At 36.1% G+C, this 18707-nt stretch overlaps 2 protein-coding genes across 5 annotated transcripts in view; both read right to left on the bottom strand.

Annotated features, from left to right (window-relative positions):
* The window catches only part of SUN1 (Sad1 and UNC84 domain containing 1), a 34709-nt gene extending 33588 nt beyond the window's left edge, over positions 1–1121 (bottom strand). For 3 of the 4 annotated variants that reach the window (XM_086759824.1, XM_086759818.1, XM_086759813.1), the window contains exon 1: positions 992–1095. The gene's annotated coding sequence lies outside the window, so the exon portion shown is untranslated. Of the gene's footprint in view, positions 1–991 lie in introns of all 4 variants that reach the window. The other variant, XM_086759814.1, reaches the window with a different exon arrangement.
* A 2025-nt stretch (positions 1122–3146) lies between these two features.
* DNAAF5 (dynein axonemal assembly factor 5) overlaps positions 3147–18707 on the bottom strand; it is a 29014-nt gene continuing 13453 nt past the window's right edge. Inside the window, exons 8-13 of the mRNA XM_010117296.2 lie at positions 16048–16216; positions 13600–13747; positions 8129–8279; positions 6627–6783; positions 4686–4877; positions 3147–4178 (exon numbers count right to left, since the gene is read on the bottom strand). Coding sequence (XP_010115598.2) covers positions 4039–4178; positions 4686–4877; positions 6627–6783; positions 8129–8279; positions 13600–13747; positions 16048–16216 — 957 coding nt within the window. The 3' untranslated portion in view covers positions 3147–4038. The remainder of the gene's footprint in view (positions 4179–4685; positions 4878–6626; positions 6784–8128; positions 8280–13599; positions 13748–16047; positions 16217–18707) is intronic.

The following is an 18707-nucleotide window of genomic DNA, read 5'->3' on the forward strand; positions in this document are numbered from 1 at the left end:
TTTCGTGGACCCTTCAGCTGCCTAATAATGAAGATTTTTTTTGCTTTATTTTTCTTTTTCTCTTTTTAAAACCCAGTTAGAGCTTCATGCGAAGGGCTAAGGCATAGAGCAGTCCATTATGTATTCACCAGGACCAGCTTGGATCCACTTATCTAGCCAGCAGTTGCTCACCTTCCCCTGCAGTGATCCTAACACAGATTCTGCAAATGAAACAGAAACTTGGCTCCTCTCAAATCAGGGGTTGACTTCCACAGACCAAGATGTTACCTTGTATGTGGGTAATGCTGTAATATGTCTATGTTGTGCAGACAAGGGACTTCCCCCAAGTGAGATAAAGTGTGCAATAACCCATCAGAACTCTAATCTAATCTATATCTATAGAACTATAGCTATTATTGTATAATAACTTATAGGAAATAATAAAATAACTTTTAGTATAATAACATAAATAAATATTATGGTCATACTATACCATAACAATACCAGTTATTTCTGGTCATTTCCAGTTATAACTAGAAAGTTATTATGCTATAATAGCTGAAGTTCTGTATGTAGAGATTAGATTAGACTTCTGACAGGTTATTATAGTTTATAATAACTTTCCAGCTATAACTGGAGCTTAGTCCCTGGGGAGCACGCTGTGTACGCAAGCAGACAAGGAGCATTAGTGCATCTTGACCGTGGGCTGAGATGACACAGTGCTCTGGCTGCCGGACACCTGCAGACAGGCTGTCTGCAATCTGCCTAAAGCATTGCTGAGGAAATCTGCAGATTGCCTAAAAGGACCTGCACGGATGAGAAGTGAAGGGATCTGGGAACGTACTTAACCTCCAGTCTCTCCAAAAAATGGTCTGTGATGCAGACTTTTTCTCAAAGTGTAGGTGCCTCATTTGACAGTGCCCTCTCAATGTCCGGTTGATCGATTCTATTTAAGGTAGTCAACAAATACTTAGAAGATTCTATGTTCAGTTAGACAAACGCATGCACTTACCAAAAACTTGTGTTTTGCTGAGAATCCGAGTCCCAGGATCTTCCACAACAGGTCTTCTAGCTTACAAGGACGAAGACAGAAGCATGTGTGTTCCTCACAGTCACAGGAAGGGCAGGGCTAAAGCCTGCTTATCTAAAGAGCCTGGAAGTTCCAGATAACTATTTCACCCCCCGAAATTGCCCTTGCTTAGAAGTTATGTAATGAATATGATCCTAGTAACATTATGCAATGAATGCAAATAAAATCTAGTACATGTAATAGCTGGTCCAGCAAAACAGGAAAAAAAAAACATTTCAGTTGTGTTCTTACTGATGCAGTAAAAGGTTGAAGCTGAGAAAGTTGATTCTCAAAGAAAATAACTTCAAAACCCAGGCTCACCATCCACAGGAGACTTGACAACAGTACTTCTTCGTAAAGGAATTTGAGAAATTTGGGGTATACAAGTTGGAGTATGGTAAAATATAAGCAGGGTCAGCATATTGTTGAAGTCCTATGTCCAGAACACTTTCTAATAAAAGAGTGTAGTGGAGGATATCGAGTTTGTCACACCTGCATAAACAAGATCAGGTTGCTATTTAACACATCTCTAGAAGGACTATTAGAATATTCCATTCACAAAGCTCTCCTGGCTCTGAAGAAAAGGCCGGTTTGTTGGATGATGCGGAGATTTTTCTTTGAGAGGCATCCCACAACAGACTGTTCTGAAAGATAAGAAAATGCTCAGTGTATGCAGAAAAAAAATTTCCCAGCCTACTGAAGATATCAAGCTTGATGAATATTTCAACTCTTACTATTTGTATACCAGCTTCAGAACATTTTGAAAAACTTTGACTAGATTTCACTTCACCTGAGAAGGTTCTGTTTCTCTAATCCCACGTTTGAAGTTGAGTTTTCAAATCTCTTCAGATAACAAGGGTCATTAAAAGCACCTGCACAACATTTGTGCTGCAGCTATCAGGAGTCTGCAGTCAGTGGTAAAGTAAAAGAATCTACATTTTTTTTTTGCCAACATAGGAAGCTAAAAAAATGTGCCTGTAGTAATATCATTAAGTAGGATTTATTTGGTGGACGTTCAAGGGAACATTACAATAAGAACTGTCTTCTTGTTGCTGAAGCGAAACTTTTAGGTTGCATTGGAAGAACCTGCTCCTTTGCAGCACTCAAACTGAGAGCAGTGTTGAATGAAAACTCTAAGGACTCTGCTAGGATAGTTATGTAGTCTGTTTCCAGTCTAATTAAATTGGCTTCTAATAGACTAAGGAAACAATTTCACAGAATCACAGAATAGCGGAGGCCGGAAGAGGCCTCTGGAGATCATGTAGTCCAAATCCCTGCCCAAGCAGAGTCAGGCAGAACAGGTTTCCTAGGACTGTGTTGAGTCAGGTTTTGAGTATCTCCAAGGCTGCAGATATTCACACAACCTCTTCACTCCATTTAATGTCTTCTAGGGATTTTTATTTCACTCACATTGCACCTTCTAAGAATTTCAGCTGACCCTCCAGTTACAGCGAGTTAAACAGTTAATAGTTTTTAGTAAACTAAAATGCTGCTCAACAGAGGAATGGTTATATTTTAGCTTTTCATGACAAGAAAAGTCAACTTCAAAGACAGTACATATGATCTAAAGTGAGTATTCTGTTCTACAGGAATGCAAAATGGCTTTTGGATCCATAAGAAACTACTCAGTTACTCTGTATCATTAGTATTATTGTCCCTTTTTGGTAGAATTTTCAAAGCAACCCAGTATTTTGCAGAGAAGTGGCCATGAGTTTGCATGACTTTGCTTTCAAGCTAGGAATAAGACTTGTCTTGTGTATCTAATATCTCTCAAATGTTTCTTCGAGAATGCAAGTAGATGTTGCTGTAAACAGATTGTGGTTTGGTTAACGATTTTGTCACAAGTCTGAAAAGATAAAGTTAGCTCAGAAGGATCAACAAACATGAGGATTTCCTACAGCATAAGGAGTATTACCAAACCCCACTGAGCTTGTTTTTAGACTTGAGGCAAAGCCAAGGTACTTGGGAGTTAGAGCACTTTTTGTCTAATATAGATAATTTAAAAAAAATTTTAAAAATCAAGATCCTGGTTTTCCATGACTTGTGTCTGCAATAAATATAAATAGCACACTACCCCGCAATGACATAGACAAGAATCTAGGCACTCACTTACTTTATTACATAGCAGAGAATATAAGATGACACTGAAACTTATATACTACAAAGGTCTTTTGAAAAAATAAATCGAGGTTTAACCTACTGTTGGAGAAATTATTTTCAAAGTAATATGCAAACAAATGTTGCTTGCTTTCCAAGGCACAATGGTATAAACAAAAACTGCAGATGCAATATATTTAATACAAAAATACAAGTACTGTTAATCTAAACAAAACAGCACATTTCCTCCTGTGTATAAACCTTAATTTGAAAAAGGTTAGCTTTGTTCTTAGTCATGAAATGTAATACAATGACAATAAAACTATTCCTTCAGTGACACCTACTCAGAATATGTCCCTATTATACCAGCATAAGCATGAGAACTCAAAACATTACAAAAATTCTGCTGCATTATGCAGGAGAAGTTTGGCTGTTTCCCTCCCCACCCCCCCAATAAAACTGATCCTCACAGACCTGTCTCTGCAAAGTCTGAATATTATCCAGACTTTGAAGTGCTCCTTGAAAGACTGAGTCTTCACTCAATTACATTAGTAACTTTGACATTAGACTACTACTTTGTTAAATAAGTTATCTTTCTTAATTATAAAGTGTCAAATTCTTGAAAAAACTTCCTCCTTTAAACCTTATATCTGAAAAACTTCCAATGCAAAGTGAATTAAAACATTGTTTTATTGCTAGCAAATACAAAGAACTGTTCAAACAGCAAAGAACACAGAATTGTACCAATCTGACTTTTAAATAAGCTAATAGTAACTTACAAAGAAAAACAATCTATTTGTTGCTCAGCCTTTCTTAGGCAAATGAAAATACAGATGTAATCCAGATCATACAGATTTCAGACACAGTTCATTAGAAAGAATTTCAGCACTGAATCATACAGCTGATTCTTTGGCTGACTGAATGTGATGTAGTAATTGATTACAATAGGCTGGTGTTTGATGCTTGTGTACAACTCCTTCAATTTCTTTCACGAGCAGTTCTGGATATAAAACGCTTCCTTCTTTTAAAACCTCTGTAAAAAAAAAGAAAAAAAAAAAAGGAAAAAAGAATGTTTTAAAAATCATTAGCCGTTCTGCATTTCTCTATCCAAGTTCTTCCGAAGTAACTCAAACCTAACCTGGAAGTTGCTCTTCTACAAATTGCGCAGTCATAGCAGCCCGATTCCTCTCTCTTTTGCTGAGGTTTGCATTTTGACACTTATGTGCTTGAACACAGACCAATACACTAATAAATTCCAAAGAATCCATCAAGCAAGGTAGGATGTGGTCACATCCTGCAGTCATTGGTGTCTATGCTCCATATCCTGTTTACCATCTATAAAATCTTCTGACACACCAGATACATGATATTCCACTCTGGTGGGTGCTAGATAAAAAACATTACATTCCACATACACGTACTCACTGAAACCCAAAGAAAAGCTTCCAGCCTGTTAGGATTAGCCTCTAATTGCATGCACTACTTTCATAAACATGACTTAAAAAGCACTGTTAAAAATACGTATGACTGAAAGTCTTACCTAGGACTGCATTTTGGGTATTTTGATCTGGGTCATCGAGATATATCAGCAGTTCTTGGTACAGATACTTAATGTGACTTTCCATTGAAGATTTCACATCACTGTCATTTAAGCATTTAAACCAATTAGTTAAGGAGTGAGCAGCTGCCAGTCGTACATCACATGAAGCATCATCCAAACGCTTTAAAACTTCTGAAAAGGAGCATATACATAACCAAAGAGCACTGTGAACAGCAAAGTTATCTTTTGCATTTGAAAAAACAAATGTATTTTGTAATCACTGAAATTATTCTTGCATTTATGACATATTTCTGTCTTTTGAACATTGGGAATACATATAGTACATTGCTCCTAAAAGCACACAGTGCATTGTTATTGGATTGTTATGTTGTCAAAAACATTAAAAGAAATTACAAAAAATATAGATTAGTTGAAGATTCTCTAGCATCCTAACAAAGAACTATGATTGTCTATTAATGCATTAAAGAAGTAGTGTATGTATTTTTATGCTCTATAAAGCACAGTATTTCTATCATATATTACCATTTAAGAGAATGACTGCATTGCAGACCATTTGAATATGCAAGATGCAAAGATATACTTTGACAATTATCTGATCACATATTTCTCCAAAATAAAAATGTTTGTTGTTAGGCTTCTACTGTGCCATGTAAGAAAAAGTATCAGTCATTAAGATGCTGAGTTTGGGAAAGTCCGATTTATTTGTACGTATCTCTGAGAACATAAATCCTACATAGCATAGACTGTACTTCTCCCGATTCATTGTTCAGCATTTAAACACAATGCTAAGAAGCATTACAGATAATAGCTCTATTTGACATTACAGCACTTAGATTAGGGTTTTCTTCCTCCTTTTTTTTTTTTTTTAATAAAAAAACCCAACCAGCTATCTATTCAGGTCTATTTATGGTACAATGAAATGTTTTGCTCTTGGCACTCTGAAGCACAGCAAGGAGAACAATGTGACTACCATTTATATAATGCATTACTGTTCTGCTTTCACTATAGTTAGAACATTATTTCATATAATCTAAACTAAGAAGCAATGCAGATGAAATACTGGGAAGCCTTGCAAAAACCGTAATATTGAGTGAAGTTCCATCTAGTGGCCTAACGCATAATAACGTTGGGAATACTTCTCAGTTCTGCTCAGCCAGGAGCGATGGCATTTCCAAAGAACATTAAACTTGTCAACGAAATGAAATACTGCAGTTAAAGCTACTAGAGGAAGGCCTTGCAAGAAGGAAGTGCTGTTTGAGTCACACTCAACACCACCTACTCAAGCATTTGACATCCTGATTTTCTAAAATGTGTATGTGTACTTCATACACTTTAAGCAGTCTCATCAGTTTAAGACCATGTCTTGGTCTCTGCAAAATTAAGACATTAGATTGCCTCTCTTACACAAAAATACTGCTAATGGTATGATTTTGTGCAGCACTTTACTTCTTCAATTTCCTTAATATCTATAAAATTACTCTGGGGGAGAACTACCCAAATAGTTAAAGTACCAGATAAGAGAACACAGAAATAGCATTATATGTGTATGGGAGTGAAATAAGAATGGCTGAGAAACTGAGTCTACGTAAAATCTGCCCCTATTTGCACCTTAAACTGTTTAAAGGCTTTTTGCTCCTTACATGGGATGAAAGCCAGATGACATAGTGACATACAACTGGTTTTGTCATTCCCTAGTCTGTATTAGGGCTTTCATTGCTACCAGTTGGAGTGAATCTGCAGCTCAAGTGGACAACCTGCACAGTGAATCCTAAAGCTATACCGTGAATCTGCCTACTGCTCCAGCATGATGTTTCTCATTCTTAAAAGCTAAGCTAACTATGGTATTTACAATAAAAAAGCAACTGTAGTTGTTCCACATGGAGATCTCAATTAAAAAGAAAATTAAACTTCTACACTTACCTGTGTAAGTCTTGGTAAATTTATCTTCATCAAACTGCCTCCCACAGACTTTTAAGAGAACACCAACAATACGACAAGCCATCAGTCGAGTAATTTTAGAGTCTTCATCCATGGCGGCAATAATCTGGGGCAATAGCCCATCTTTGACTTTTAACACCTACAGGTAACAGGAAAAGCACAGAAGAGCAACAGCTTTTCAGTCACTCTAAAACAATATCTTACTGGTTACATCAGTTACCATTGAGTCTGACTGACACTGGTTTGCTTAATTGAAAAAGTTAATTATAAAAGTTAACCTGAAAATCTTGGAAGTTACACAGCTCTATTTTTGCCTCTAAGCAAGCTTGGGAAATGAAAATCCACCAGTCAATCATTCTGTTAATGAATGCTCAGTATATATGCAGATGAGTTTTATGTAACTTGTACAAGCTTAAACTTACTTGCCTTTTTATTTTTAAAAAATTGTTGGCAAGACTTTAAATAATTTGAAATTTGGAGATGAGGATTATGTGTATGTACCAGTAGATGGTGCTCTCATTCTAAAAGGAAGCTTTTAAAGAAGGACCGTTGAAACACATTTTAGTGAGTTTCATAATTGGATTTTAATGTCTACATTTCATACACATTAATGCAAAAAGGCATTAAGGCATTGATTCAGAAAAAGTGTTTAACTAGAACAGTAGTCTCTGATAGAAATGTTTTCATATATGTGAAATCAACTAGTTATATGAGTTTAAGCATTTTATTCAGTTAAGGTCTGTTATAAAGACGAGAAAGACTATCAATATTTAATAACATTCTAAATCTATTTATTTTTAAAAATGCCCTTATATTTAACACATACCCAGTGCATCATTTCCAAATGCCATTTTTGTTAGCAAAGCCGCTTCAAGAAACCCTCCAGATTCAATTAATCCTTACTCACTATAGTGAGTAACATTTCTTTAAGTGTCCTTTTTGTTTGCTCCCTACTTCAGTTTCTACAGATGCCCTTCAAGTTCCATCTCAAGTCCTCCTGCCCTTTCCAGGAACCTTTTAGATTTTTTTTTTCCTAATTGGACCTGTGGGCTCCAAGGCAACAGAACAAGTTGTCTTCACCACATTACACAAAAGCATGTCCTGGATAGCCTGCTGCACAGGCACGGGCTAGGGCTCCAATAACGTCAAGTACCCAAGTTGTTGTGCTAATAGCGGTTTGTATTTTGTGCTACAGAACTGATGTTACACTAGAACAAAGATCTACAAAATTTGATGATGGCGAGTTCTACAGCTTACCAGATTGTTGCCCTCAAGTCTCTTATCAAGATATCATCCTCTCTCCACTACTGATCCTTTCAATTATTGATACTCAATTAAAATTAATGAATTTTATTATGAAAACTATGTCAATCTGAAAAATATTACTTACAATAAGGATTTATTCTTTTTTTTTCCCCCTTGCATTTATTTTGTCTTCCTGCCTAAGATTTCAAATTACATTTGATAAGAAAGAGAGAATTTACCTCTTTTGGTGAAAGCATTTCACAGTGAATAAGAGCCCAAAGGCATGATACAGCTGTAGTGCGGATGGCAGCTGCTGTTCTTCCAGCATGCCACTGCAGATTAGGAGCCAGTATGTCTTTTATCACAGTCTCAAGGTAGCTAGGAAACAGCCTGAAGCCAAAAATAAGAAAGCAAAATAAAGGTTCATGAGAAAGTGATAAAGAGACTGACAGGATGTAAAAGAGAATTTTCTGGATAGAAACATAGGCTGAAAAGAAAAAAAAAAAAGACTCTGTAAAAAAATAAATAAAATCTTATACGCCGATGTGATTATAATGTATGTGATAAGTTTTTCATAACTTAATTTTTCTAGATAACAAATACCTAACATTCATGGAAAAGGGAGGCTAGACTTTCTCCCACTTCAGACGATGCCCATGACTCACTGTGTTATCTTGGTAAACTACTTACTTTCTCTCTGTCTCATTTTCTCCATCTGTGAAGTGGAGATAACACCCCATATGAACGCTGTGAGGATTCCTTAATATTTGTAAGGCCCTTTGAGACTGTCCAGCGAAAAGTATTTATAATGTGAAAAGTATGAATGCTATTGATGAGACCTGAAGTACTGATACTGCAGGGAGTCTACACAGAATACTTCAGCTTTCCCTTGGCTCAGAAACTCATCTCCATCAAGGATGAGAGGTCTGTAGGATTTTCTGATGGTGCCAGTCTAAATAGTAGTTTGTTTTCATTACAAACACACAAATCCGAGATATTTTTGCTCATGTTTCTTCCTCCTCTTCTACTGAACTATGTTACAATACTAAAAGTTGTTGTGAGAGTCAGCAATTGCAACAGGCAGTATTCCCTCACATTCATTTAATTCCAGCTCAAATAATTTTAAATTAAGATACAGATCTCACACACAAGTTAAAAAACTTTTCTGCATCAAAAAGATGCGTGCTTGGCCTATGACTGTATAACTAAGGCTCAGGTTATTTATTCACTGTGCCTTAAAAATGCAGCTGGCAGTGTGCAAAACAGATTGACAACAGGCTAAATCTACCTTGACTGGTTTCCCACTCTATTCAAGCTTCCTGCAGACCTGGGCTGTGGCCATCTGAGTGCAAAACAACACATCACCACCCCGGTGCTTGGCAAAAAGGGAAGGAGCTGTTGCTGACTTTTCCGAGTCCTACATTTCCAGGATGAGTAAGTGGCTCTCAGAGACGTGCCAAGCCACAGGAGGCACATAATGGGTAATGTTAACAACAAACAATTATCACTAAGTACTTTTAAAAAAATCCTCACAACAGCAAAACAAAATCATCCAGCAGTGACAACTGAGCAATAAAATCTTCTGTAATAATATTGTATCAATGTCATAAGAAATGTAATTTTATTTACTTCTTCCCCGTAACCACCCTTTACCCACTGCAGTCAGACCTTGTCATCCAGGTGCCATCTGACTAAAGTCCGACCAGCCAGCCTGCCAGGCTTTAATTATCCATTGCACATACCCCAAACTGAAAATCTCATCCTCACCGTGATGAAAATAATACACCTGGCTGCTGCTTAGCCCCTTGGCCGAGGGAGCTCTTAGTGCCTGAGAAAGTCTGAGATACACTCCTGCTTCCTGTCCAGCAGATGGCACTTAAGATTCAGTAATAACAAGAAATTTGGCATCCCTTAGGCACATCTAAGTTTGCCAAAACTCTTTAGATTTATTATTTTAAACACATTTTTGAGAATTAACAATTTTCTACTGAAAAACTTTCCAGGAAAAAAATATAACTCATTATTCATCATCATTACAAATTTCCTTTTAGCTCCAAACCTAAAAAACCCCAAATCTATCCGTGCTACTGTGCTATCTGATCAGTAGCTGCTTCTGTTTTCAATAAAGTCCTCTGTTAAACTGCAAAGAAAAAGCAATCTGTCAGAACACAAAGGTAAATTCCATCAGTATTATGTTAACCATAATGCTATGCTATTTGTGAGAGTATTTGTTCTAGTGTCTTGAAATGGAATCAGTAAAGCAATATCTGGCGACTATCTGACTCAATCATGTCAGCCTCAAGAAATTAGGTGACCACATAACTGTGTTTAGTATAACAACTGAAAACCTTCCTATCTAAACTCTTAGAATGATGTAAGGTGCTAAACACATTACTGCCAGCAGTGAATGTGATTGTGTAACCAGAACTTACTACTACTTCACACTACGTCTCATTACCATCTACATGTATTTTTTGCTGATGCAATTAAATTCTCCCTCTTTCCATTTTCAGATCAGTAAATCTATGTAACTTCACTCTAAAAGTGAGTAATTTCCATGAAATTACATATCCTATGCTATTTGTATTTATAGACTTCGAGACTTTATTTTCAACTGGATAGGAAATAACTAAAATGTGATATGCCCATACAATAATACCTAGCTCTTATGCAGATATAAAAAGCAGACCGTAGGTTTACGTTAAAATTGCTACTCCCATTTTAGGGACTTCCATGTTAATTTCTGGATTGGCTCCTTTTCTGCTTTTATGGCACTGCTGCACTTGGCTTTATATGTTTGTGGATTGTTGTGGTTTGGATTTTTTGTGTGTATGTTTTTGGTTTTTTTGCACAAGTAACATTGTAAATCCAACTAATTCAAAGCAAAATTATATTTGCTTTTACAGATCAACATGTCCAAAAATGCTTTGCAAACAACTCTTCAAACACAAAAACTTTACATGTTACTTCCTACATTAAAGAATTTGCTGTGACAGTAGTAAGTAGGATCAAGATTTCAAGGAGTCATTTAGCTCCCTCTATTGCTTTTGAGTTTCTGAAATAAACCTACTGGTAAAATTCATTGCATTGCTCTTGTTCTCAGAGGACAGAGAGCCTCATTAGGAGTTAGACTGGGCCATCCTTAGCCAGGAGTGTTCTTCGTACAAACAGGCCTATTAAGCTCACTGGATGTATCTAATCTTGACAAAAGACCATTCACTCACGCTGCCCTGAGCAAAACAACTTCCATCATTGCTATCTGTGGAGAGCCGGTGTGATGTGCAGCTACATTTGGTGAGTGTATTAGTTTAGAACATATTCGTCTTTTTTTTCGACACTGGTAATTTCCCTTTTCTGGGAAATCTAGTGAAGCTGACAGCTCATTGGGTTGGTTTTCTTCTTCTCCTTATACAAATGACTGGGTTGCAGACAAAAGATTTTTTATTCATCCTATTTACTTTGACTCCTGTCAAAACAAATGTTTACTCTTTGATGACGTTCTCCATATGGTCCTCCACTGCTCATCTCTCTCTACCAGTAGTACCTACGTGACCTAACTTTATGTGCTTACCTGAGCACTTCAGAGACTTTCAGGTAGAGAAGTGCTACCAATCCTATTGTAGAGCTGAGAAACAAAGAATGAATAAGTCTATATGTGCACGGAGAAGTCCTTCCTACCTCCTAGCCACCCTAGTCAGGACCACTGTGGGTCAGGACTCTGCAGCATGCCATGTAACGTACCCGTCATACTGCTTAGATGCAGCCTAAATGGTTTTCTGCAGATCACAATGAGAGGCAGAACAGATAATTTAACCCAATTCTTCAAATTCTGTTCTGCTGTAATCTGTAGCTATTTCTGAGGAGAAAGAGCAGGAGAACAGATAACTTAAAACATATAGAAAAGACAGTGAGACTAACTTGTTGACCAGGTCTGAACTTGATTAAATTCCTTGAAAGAATGAACATATTTAATGTTTTAAAAACAAATTTAGAAAATAATAGATGTGATTGAGTGGTAGATGAGAAGAAGCTAATAATGTGTTCTGCAGTAAATAAAGGGCACTAAAATTAGTCCATAAAAGTAAATAGATAGGAGAGAGTCACATTATCCCATTTTTAGACTGAAGTACATTATTACACACTCAAAAATTATGATTGTGTTCACAGGACATCATAGAACACATGAGATTACATTTCTTGGCTCCATAGTCTTTGCATTCTCAGTTACATGATACAGATTTGAGATATAATAGATTACCTTACAACAAATAGTCAGATCCTGGAACACCTGAAATAGTTTTCAAAGTGCTTTTCTTTCTTTCTTTCTTTCAGGAGGTTCTTGCACATCTAGATTGATCTTGTAGCTACCACTCAGTGACATATTTGTTTAAACAAGTAGTTCACTTACTAGAAAGAGAACTTTCATATGAATAAGGATTTTAATACTGGATCCTGAAAACATGGAAACAGGTAACAACAAACTTGGCGCAGAAGTTTTCAGTTAAAAAAAGCACAGCTTCTTTACATTCCACCTTAAGCACACTAGCTCAAATTGTATTAGGGGATGCGTTAGCAGAGATTCTGCAGCTCACCTGGAGTCCTCACTGAACGGGAACACCAGGGTGTTCCTTCTCCCCTTACAGGATGCAGGGTCATGAGTATATTAAATATATATCTAAAAAAGGTAAAAAATATGTCTGCATTTATAGTCACATGGCCTCATGGAACCTGAATGAATGCTTCCCATTCCAGAATGCCCACTGAGTGCCAATTTGCTCATCAGAATAATGAAAAAACTGTAAGTATCACTGACCATTGCTATCAAAGTACTTTTAGCAAGAATGCTTTCTGTGATTAATGTTATTTAAAAAAAGCAGAATGCATTTACACACCAAATACAGCAGGTACTGGGAAGAGCAGAGTAGATATGGTTTATGTGTGCAGGACAACTTTGCGGAAGTGTCTGCACTACTAGTAGGGCTAAACTAATAATGGCAAAAGAGCCTCACTGTTGGGATTGTTATAAATGGATGGGGTTTTATAAGCACCATAAATTATAGTTGGATTGTATTTGCAATGCATAAATAGCGCCAAGCAACAGGAGATTTCCATCATCAGTCACTGAGAGTAATAACAATTCCTTATCAAACATTTAGTTTAATGCTTTTTAAACACCATGCTATATCATCATTTTTAAATGCTCATTTTTTGGAGTGTTTTATTGTTTCCTTACAATGACTACAGGCAAAGTTTAAGGATTTAGAAGTTGGCTAGAAGGAAAAAACAAAACCAAAACCCAACAACTAACACTCCCCTTCCCCCATATATCTTTGCTAAGAATCCCCATCTTAACTTTCAAACATATATTTTTTTCAACTATAGTTCTTTATTTTTTAAGAACTATTCAGTTCTGCGTGATATCAATTTTAATTCTTCCGTAGTGGTAAAGATAAGAAGACTACAGTGAAAGAAGTCCAGACTTCAATTTATATATATATGTATTTATATTTAATTATTGCATTCTGCCCTTCTAAGCATCGTTAAAAAATACAGCAAGAAAAATATGCTGTAGAAGATGGTGGGAAAGTCTTTTTTTCTCCCAGACATTCTAACATGGACACAATTATAGGGGTTAAATAACTACATGGTTATTACTTTTTAATGCCACTGTAGTGTTCAAATAGCTGTGCTAAATTAGAACTCTACTTACCCCTGAGAATTGACGGTTTCACTTGCTTTCTGGAGCAACTGTGATAAAACAGTGAAAAGTTTTAACCGCATCTCGGGATCTTTGTTTGGCTGAAGACATGTCTTAAGAATGAGAATAAAGTTGTTCAGAGCTTCACCTATGACAGGACCTAGAAAATAAACATGTAAGACTTATTTCAGAGTACTGATAAGTTCTATTTAGATGTTGAATACATGACTGCATTAAAATTTGTAATATGTCTGGTATTAAAACAGTACTTAGCTTTGCACTCTTGCGTGGCAGCTGTTGCTGTATCCCTGTTACATCGTATTAGGCAGTGTGCAAATACCCAGGCTAACTCTCCCTGGGCTCAGGTACCCGCAGTCTTAGCCACGGCAGCATGGTGCTCCCTGAAGATCGGTTTACCCACGTGTCATTTAGCCAGCTTGGTACTGCTGCACTACATTGCATTATGTAGCACAGACATACCAATGGCATCTGCTGCTTGCTGGGACCAGCAGGACATTTTGGGTAGACTAATGCATTCAGGGAGAATGAATGCTGTTTGCTACGTAGCTCTGAAAGCTTGAGGCTGTGCACAAAGTTCTGGTTTTATTGAACTTAATGAAAAATTATCCTGAATCTGGTATGACCATGATACCACTCCAAACAACAGATTCTTCTTTAAAATTTTCCCATGTGCAGCAGGAGAGGTGTTCATGACTCTCAGAGGTACAGGAAGGGGCATGTTGGAAAGAGTCAGGCTCAAAACTTGGATAGTAGAATTATTGCAGCAGTATTATTTCTCCATGTTTATTTGTATTCTTACAAGATAATCTAAGATACAACAAATTTTTAGAAGCTACTATTTGAAATTAAAATATTTTCCATATTCTCTAGTTTATTAACATTTTAACATCCTATGATGATTTCTGTCCCCGTCTCTGCCAAGCTGTTATCCCAACATTCAAATAAGTGATTTTCCCAAAAGAGAAGGAAGTTTGTGTCTTTCTCCTTGATAATGATTAATACCCACATGGTTTTCAAGAGGAAGAATACATATAGACATACACGTTTTATTCTAAAGCTTCTTGCTGTAGAATGCTCCTTCTGCTCTAGGCTTGCAATAAACTACTTTCCTCTAGGAACTTCTTCAGCTTTGCTTCCCTGTGATGCACATTCCATACAACCCCAGTCACTCAGAAAATCCCCCCGGAAGGAGACACAACACTTTGGCATTTCTGATGACAAGAATATTCCTCACACACAGAATGGACAGATTGAAGTATTCAAGATTCCAAAACAAGTTCACTGGCATTTAATAATAGCTGGAAATTTAATGTTTAAAATAATAATAAAAAACCCCAAGTCTTCAGTGTCTAGACTGAAGTAACACAGGGTGCTGAACTGCAGTTTGCTGATTTTCTGTGCTAACAAATAGGTCTTTATTTTCAGAGAATTTATTCAAAATACATTGCTTCATGTGAGTTCTGAGACATTTAAAAGATACTACTATTATATCAAACTGATAACAGCAAATTCAACAGATGAAAAATAAACAAAAAAACTACATTGTTAATTTCAGCTTAAGCATACATTCCTGATAAACAGTAAAAACTGAGAAATTTGAAACAAGTAAACCCAATTAAAAACAACATTATGTGTGGGAATGAAAAGAAAGGAAAAAAAAATAGCTCTAGGAGCTGCTGTGTCAGACAGAAAACACAGACAATAGCATATTACCAGTGTTGGGTGCAAGCCAAAATGTTTGCTCAGACATTTGATGATTTATTTAGCATTACGGAAAACAGAGACAACTGTCTAGAAGTCCCTCAGTCATGGAAATGGGAGGGCAAATATACAGAAAAGCTAGCCTCTCAGATCTTGCACTGAAAAAACTTTTTGTTCTTTCCACAGATTAAAAAAAAAAAAAAAAAAAAAAAGTGCTTCACAAAGGTTTGTTGAGGCTTTTTTTTTTGAGATTCAAGGATTAAATGCAGAAGATACAGTCCCTTAAAACATACCTGTCCACATTTAACTATCTGCAGTAGCAATAATAATACTTCATCTGTAGCTGAAGTAGCTGTCTAAATCTGCTTTTTAACTAATTGTACACAGTAGAGTGTTGAAGAAGGTACGTGAGGAAATGTTTGTACAGAAAGACAGTATCTTTTATAAAGAGCAGTGAATTGATGGGAAAAATAGATATATTTTTGGACACATAAGCTACATCAGTTTGTCCCCCATAGTTCTTACCTGTTCCATTTACCTGAAAGTGTACTTTTATCTAAGTGCTTTCAGGATGCTCCTTGCAGGCAAGGAATTTGAGCTACTTCAACATTTATGGTTTTGCTTTCCACCATGTTCTTGTGAAGTTTCTGAATATTACACTACTCATTATAAACCACAATGTGTCTGCAGGCTATGGAGATTATGTTATTTTTTTTATAACTACTAAATAAGCCATACCTGAATGAGTTGTGATGACCTCTAACTGTAATATTTCTGGAGAATAGCAGGTCCAACTATCATGTGACACTGAAACCCATTCCATAAGCTGAATTATATGTTGTTTGTAGAGATAAATAAAACCATCCAATTGCTGCACTTTAGCTAATGAAGACATTGTTTCCTCTACCTGTTAAAACAGAGACAGGATACTTTAACTTAACTGAAACAATATTAAAGATTTCCATAGCTTCTACTTGGACAATCAAGATTGGTATTCAGTGTCTTCCTATACTACATCCATTAACTTTAAATCAAAGTGAAACAATTGCCCTGATTTCAAAATTAAATTATAAGGAACACAGCAACATAATAGCAAATCCATGTGAAAATCTATCCAAAAACTACCCACATCATAAAAATGCTCTTACTACTTTTAAGGATACGGTGATTTTTCTCCTGAATTTAAGAATGCTTTAAAACATTAACATAGAGGGAATTTCTCACAATCCCATCTAGCAGACTACGGCTGCTTCCAAAAACTATTGCTGTCGCAGCTCGAAAAAGACATGGTCTTGCCCGTCCTTTTTTTTGGCCAATTTTAAAAATGCAAGAAACTCTCTCTTTACAGTAGGTGGGCAGGTTCATTTTGAAATTCTCAAGTTCTGTTGCTTAGGAGAAGTACCAAAATTCACTATTACATTTGAAATATATTTACATTTAGACTATTCCATGAGACAGGCAAATAAAACATTTATATAAAAGAACTACTAAATGAGTTCCAGACATGATCATGCTTGGCAAGGAAGTATATAGATTTTCTTAATAACTTGTAGCAGATGTATTTCAAAGCAAAGGAAAATTTGCTTTTACAGTTCCTGAAGACTCCTACCAGAGGTATAAGACTTCTCTAAGGAAGAGATTAAAAGCATGCTGAAAGCAGCATCTTAGTGATTTCAGTGGAACAGTGAATCAAGAATGAGGAGCAAGATATCATTAGAAACCCCATGAGAAAAAACCCATATGTTATCAGCATGGCCAGCTCTAGCAGGGAAAGATGGAGTGCAGCACTATGAGTGACATCATTTGATTCTAAGTGGTTCAGTAGAACTACAAATTGTAGTAATATTTTTTGTATTTTTAAACTGAACTCAACCGCACAAGTTAGGTGAAACATGTCTAGGACCTTTAGAATTTTACAGACTAATCATTTGCCTGAAAGATGCTATTATGGAAGTACCAGATGTCGGGAAAATAAATGAGACTTCTAGAGGAAAGAAAAGAAAAGAAAAAAAAATAATCAGGATTTGCTAAGGACAAAGGTGGTTTGGTCTCTTACAGCTGGTTTGCCTGCCTCAAGCACAATAAATTTCTCTTTTCTGGAAGCATTCTGCCAGCCAACCAAAACAACTCAGAGTAACTTATATGTAAAATATTAATTTACCTGCAAATTAATTGGAACATTTTACATGACAGAATGTGTCAAGACAGAAACTGTTCCCCATTATTAACCTCAACATAATCTGCAAGATGTTTTTTTCCATTGAACAGGAGAGATACAAAATAATACATTGTTCACAGGTGATTTAAAATAAACTTTTCAAGTAGTTTCAAGAGTGCAATTAAAAAAAAAAAAGAGAATCAATTAAATACACCCATAGACCAATGTATATCTTCTCATTAAGAAGTGTCTCATAGTTTAAAAAAAAAAAAAAAAAGAAAAAAAGAAAAAAGTGCAAGGGTGATTTTCTTTCCTATTATTTTAAAGTGAACAAGTTTAATGATACATTATTCTCATGCCAATAATCAACGTGTGCCGAAAGAAGAGCCAAGATAACATTTTCTTTCATTATCAGTGGCCTATGCTATCTCTAGGTCACCAGTTAAACCACTGACAAGCTCAACACATGCTTTTAACTGACTCTAACAACTGATACAGCGTCAGCCTATTTGGGGCTATAAACCATACTCCTCATCACGATACCAAAGTGCTTCATTGGTGGTCTTGATCTTTTCCCTTAGCCCCAAGCAACCAGAAACACTGATGAACACAAAGCAAAGGGGCCAAAAATCACACAAGTACGAGGAGCAGCAAGACCCACAGTCAAGTCACATCCCTTGTGGCCTCCGATATTTCTGTAGTCTTCTGTCCCCGTAGAGTAAAGCCTGAATTGAAATTCTATAATGCAAAGTTTTGAATAATTTACATTTATATGTAAAATTTTTTTATTCTGGACACAGACTTCCAAACAACAAACTTACACCTGTAAAGCTAGATACATTTGTTTTATACAGTCTTAAGCTATTTTAACAGGTACTTCTTGCCTTCTATAAGTTGCACAGCTCACTTTGAAGTTTTAGAATAGTTAGAAAGTGGGGGAAAAAAAATAAAATTCAAGCCATATTTGTCTTTGCGACAAATTTGAAATATTGCAATTATGTAATCTTGTTGCTAGATTTTGTATCTGCCTAGGTGAAAGAAAGGCTAATGAGAAAAAGGATTCTCTTTCAAAGTCCTGTCAACTTTAAATATAATCTGTAACCGCAGGAACATCTCAAACCTTAATAATCCTGGGAAATTAACTTTTCCATATTTGAAAACCCAGATTTATCTCTATGAAACTGCTTTCTTTGTAGGAGTATGAATTGGTAAGGTTTTAAATGGACATTGCTGACTTTAT

The sequence above is a fragment of the Chlamydotis macqueenii genome, chromosome 15 (genome assembly GCF_036417535.1).
Source record: "Chlamydotis macqueenii isolate bChlMac1 chromosome 15, bChlMac1.mat, whole genome shotgun sequence".
NCBI classification, from domain to species: Eukaryota; Metazoa; Chordata; class Aves; order Otidiformes; family Otididae; genus Chlamydotis; species Chlamydotis macqueenii.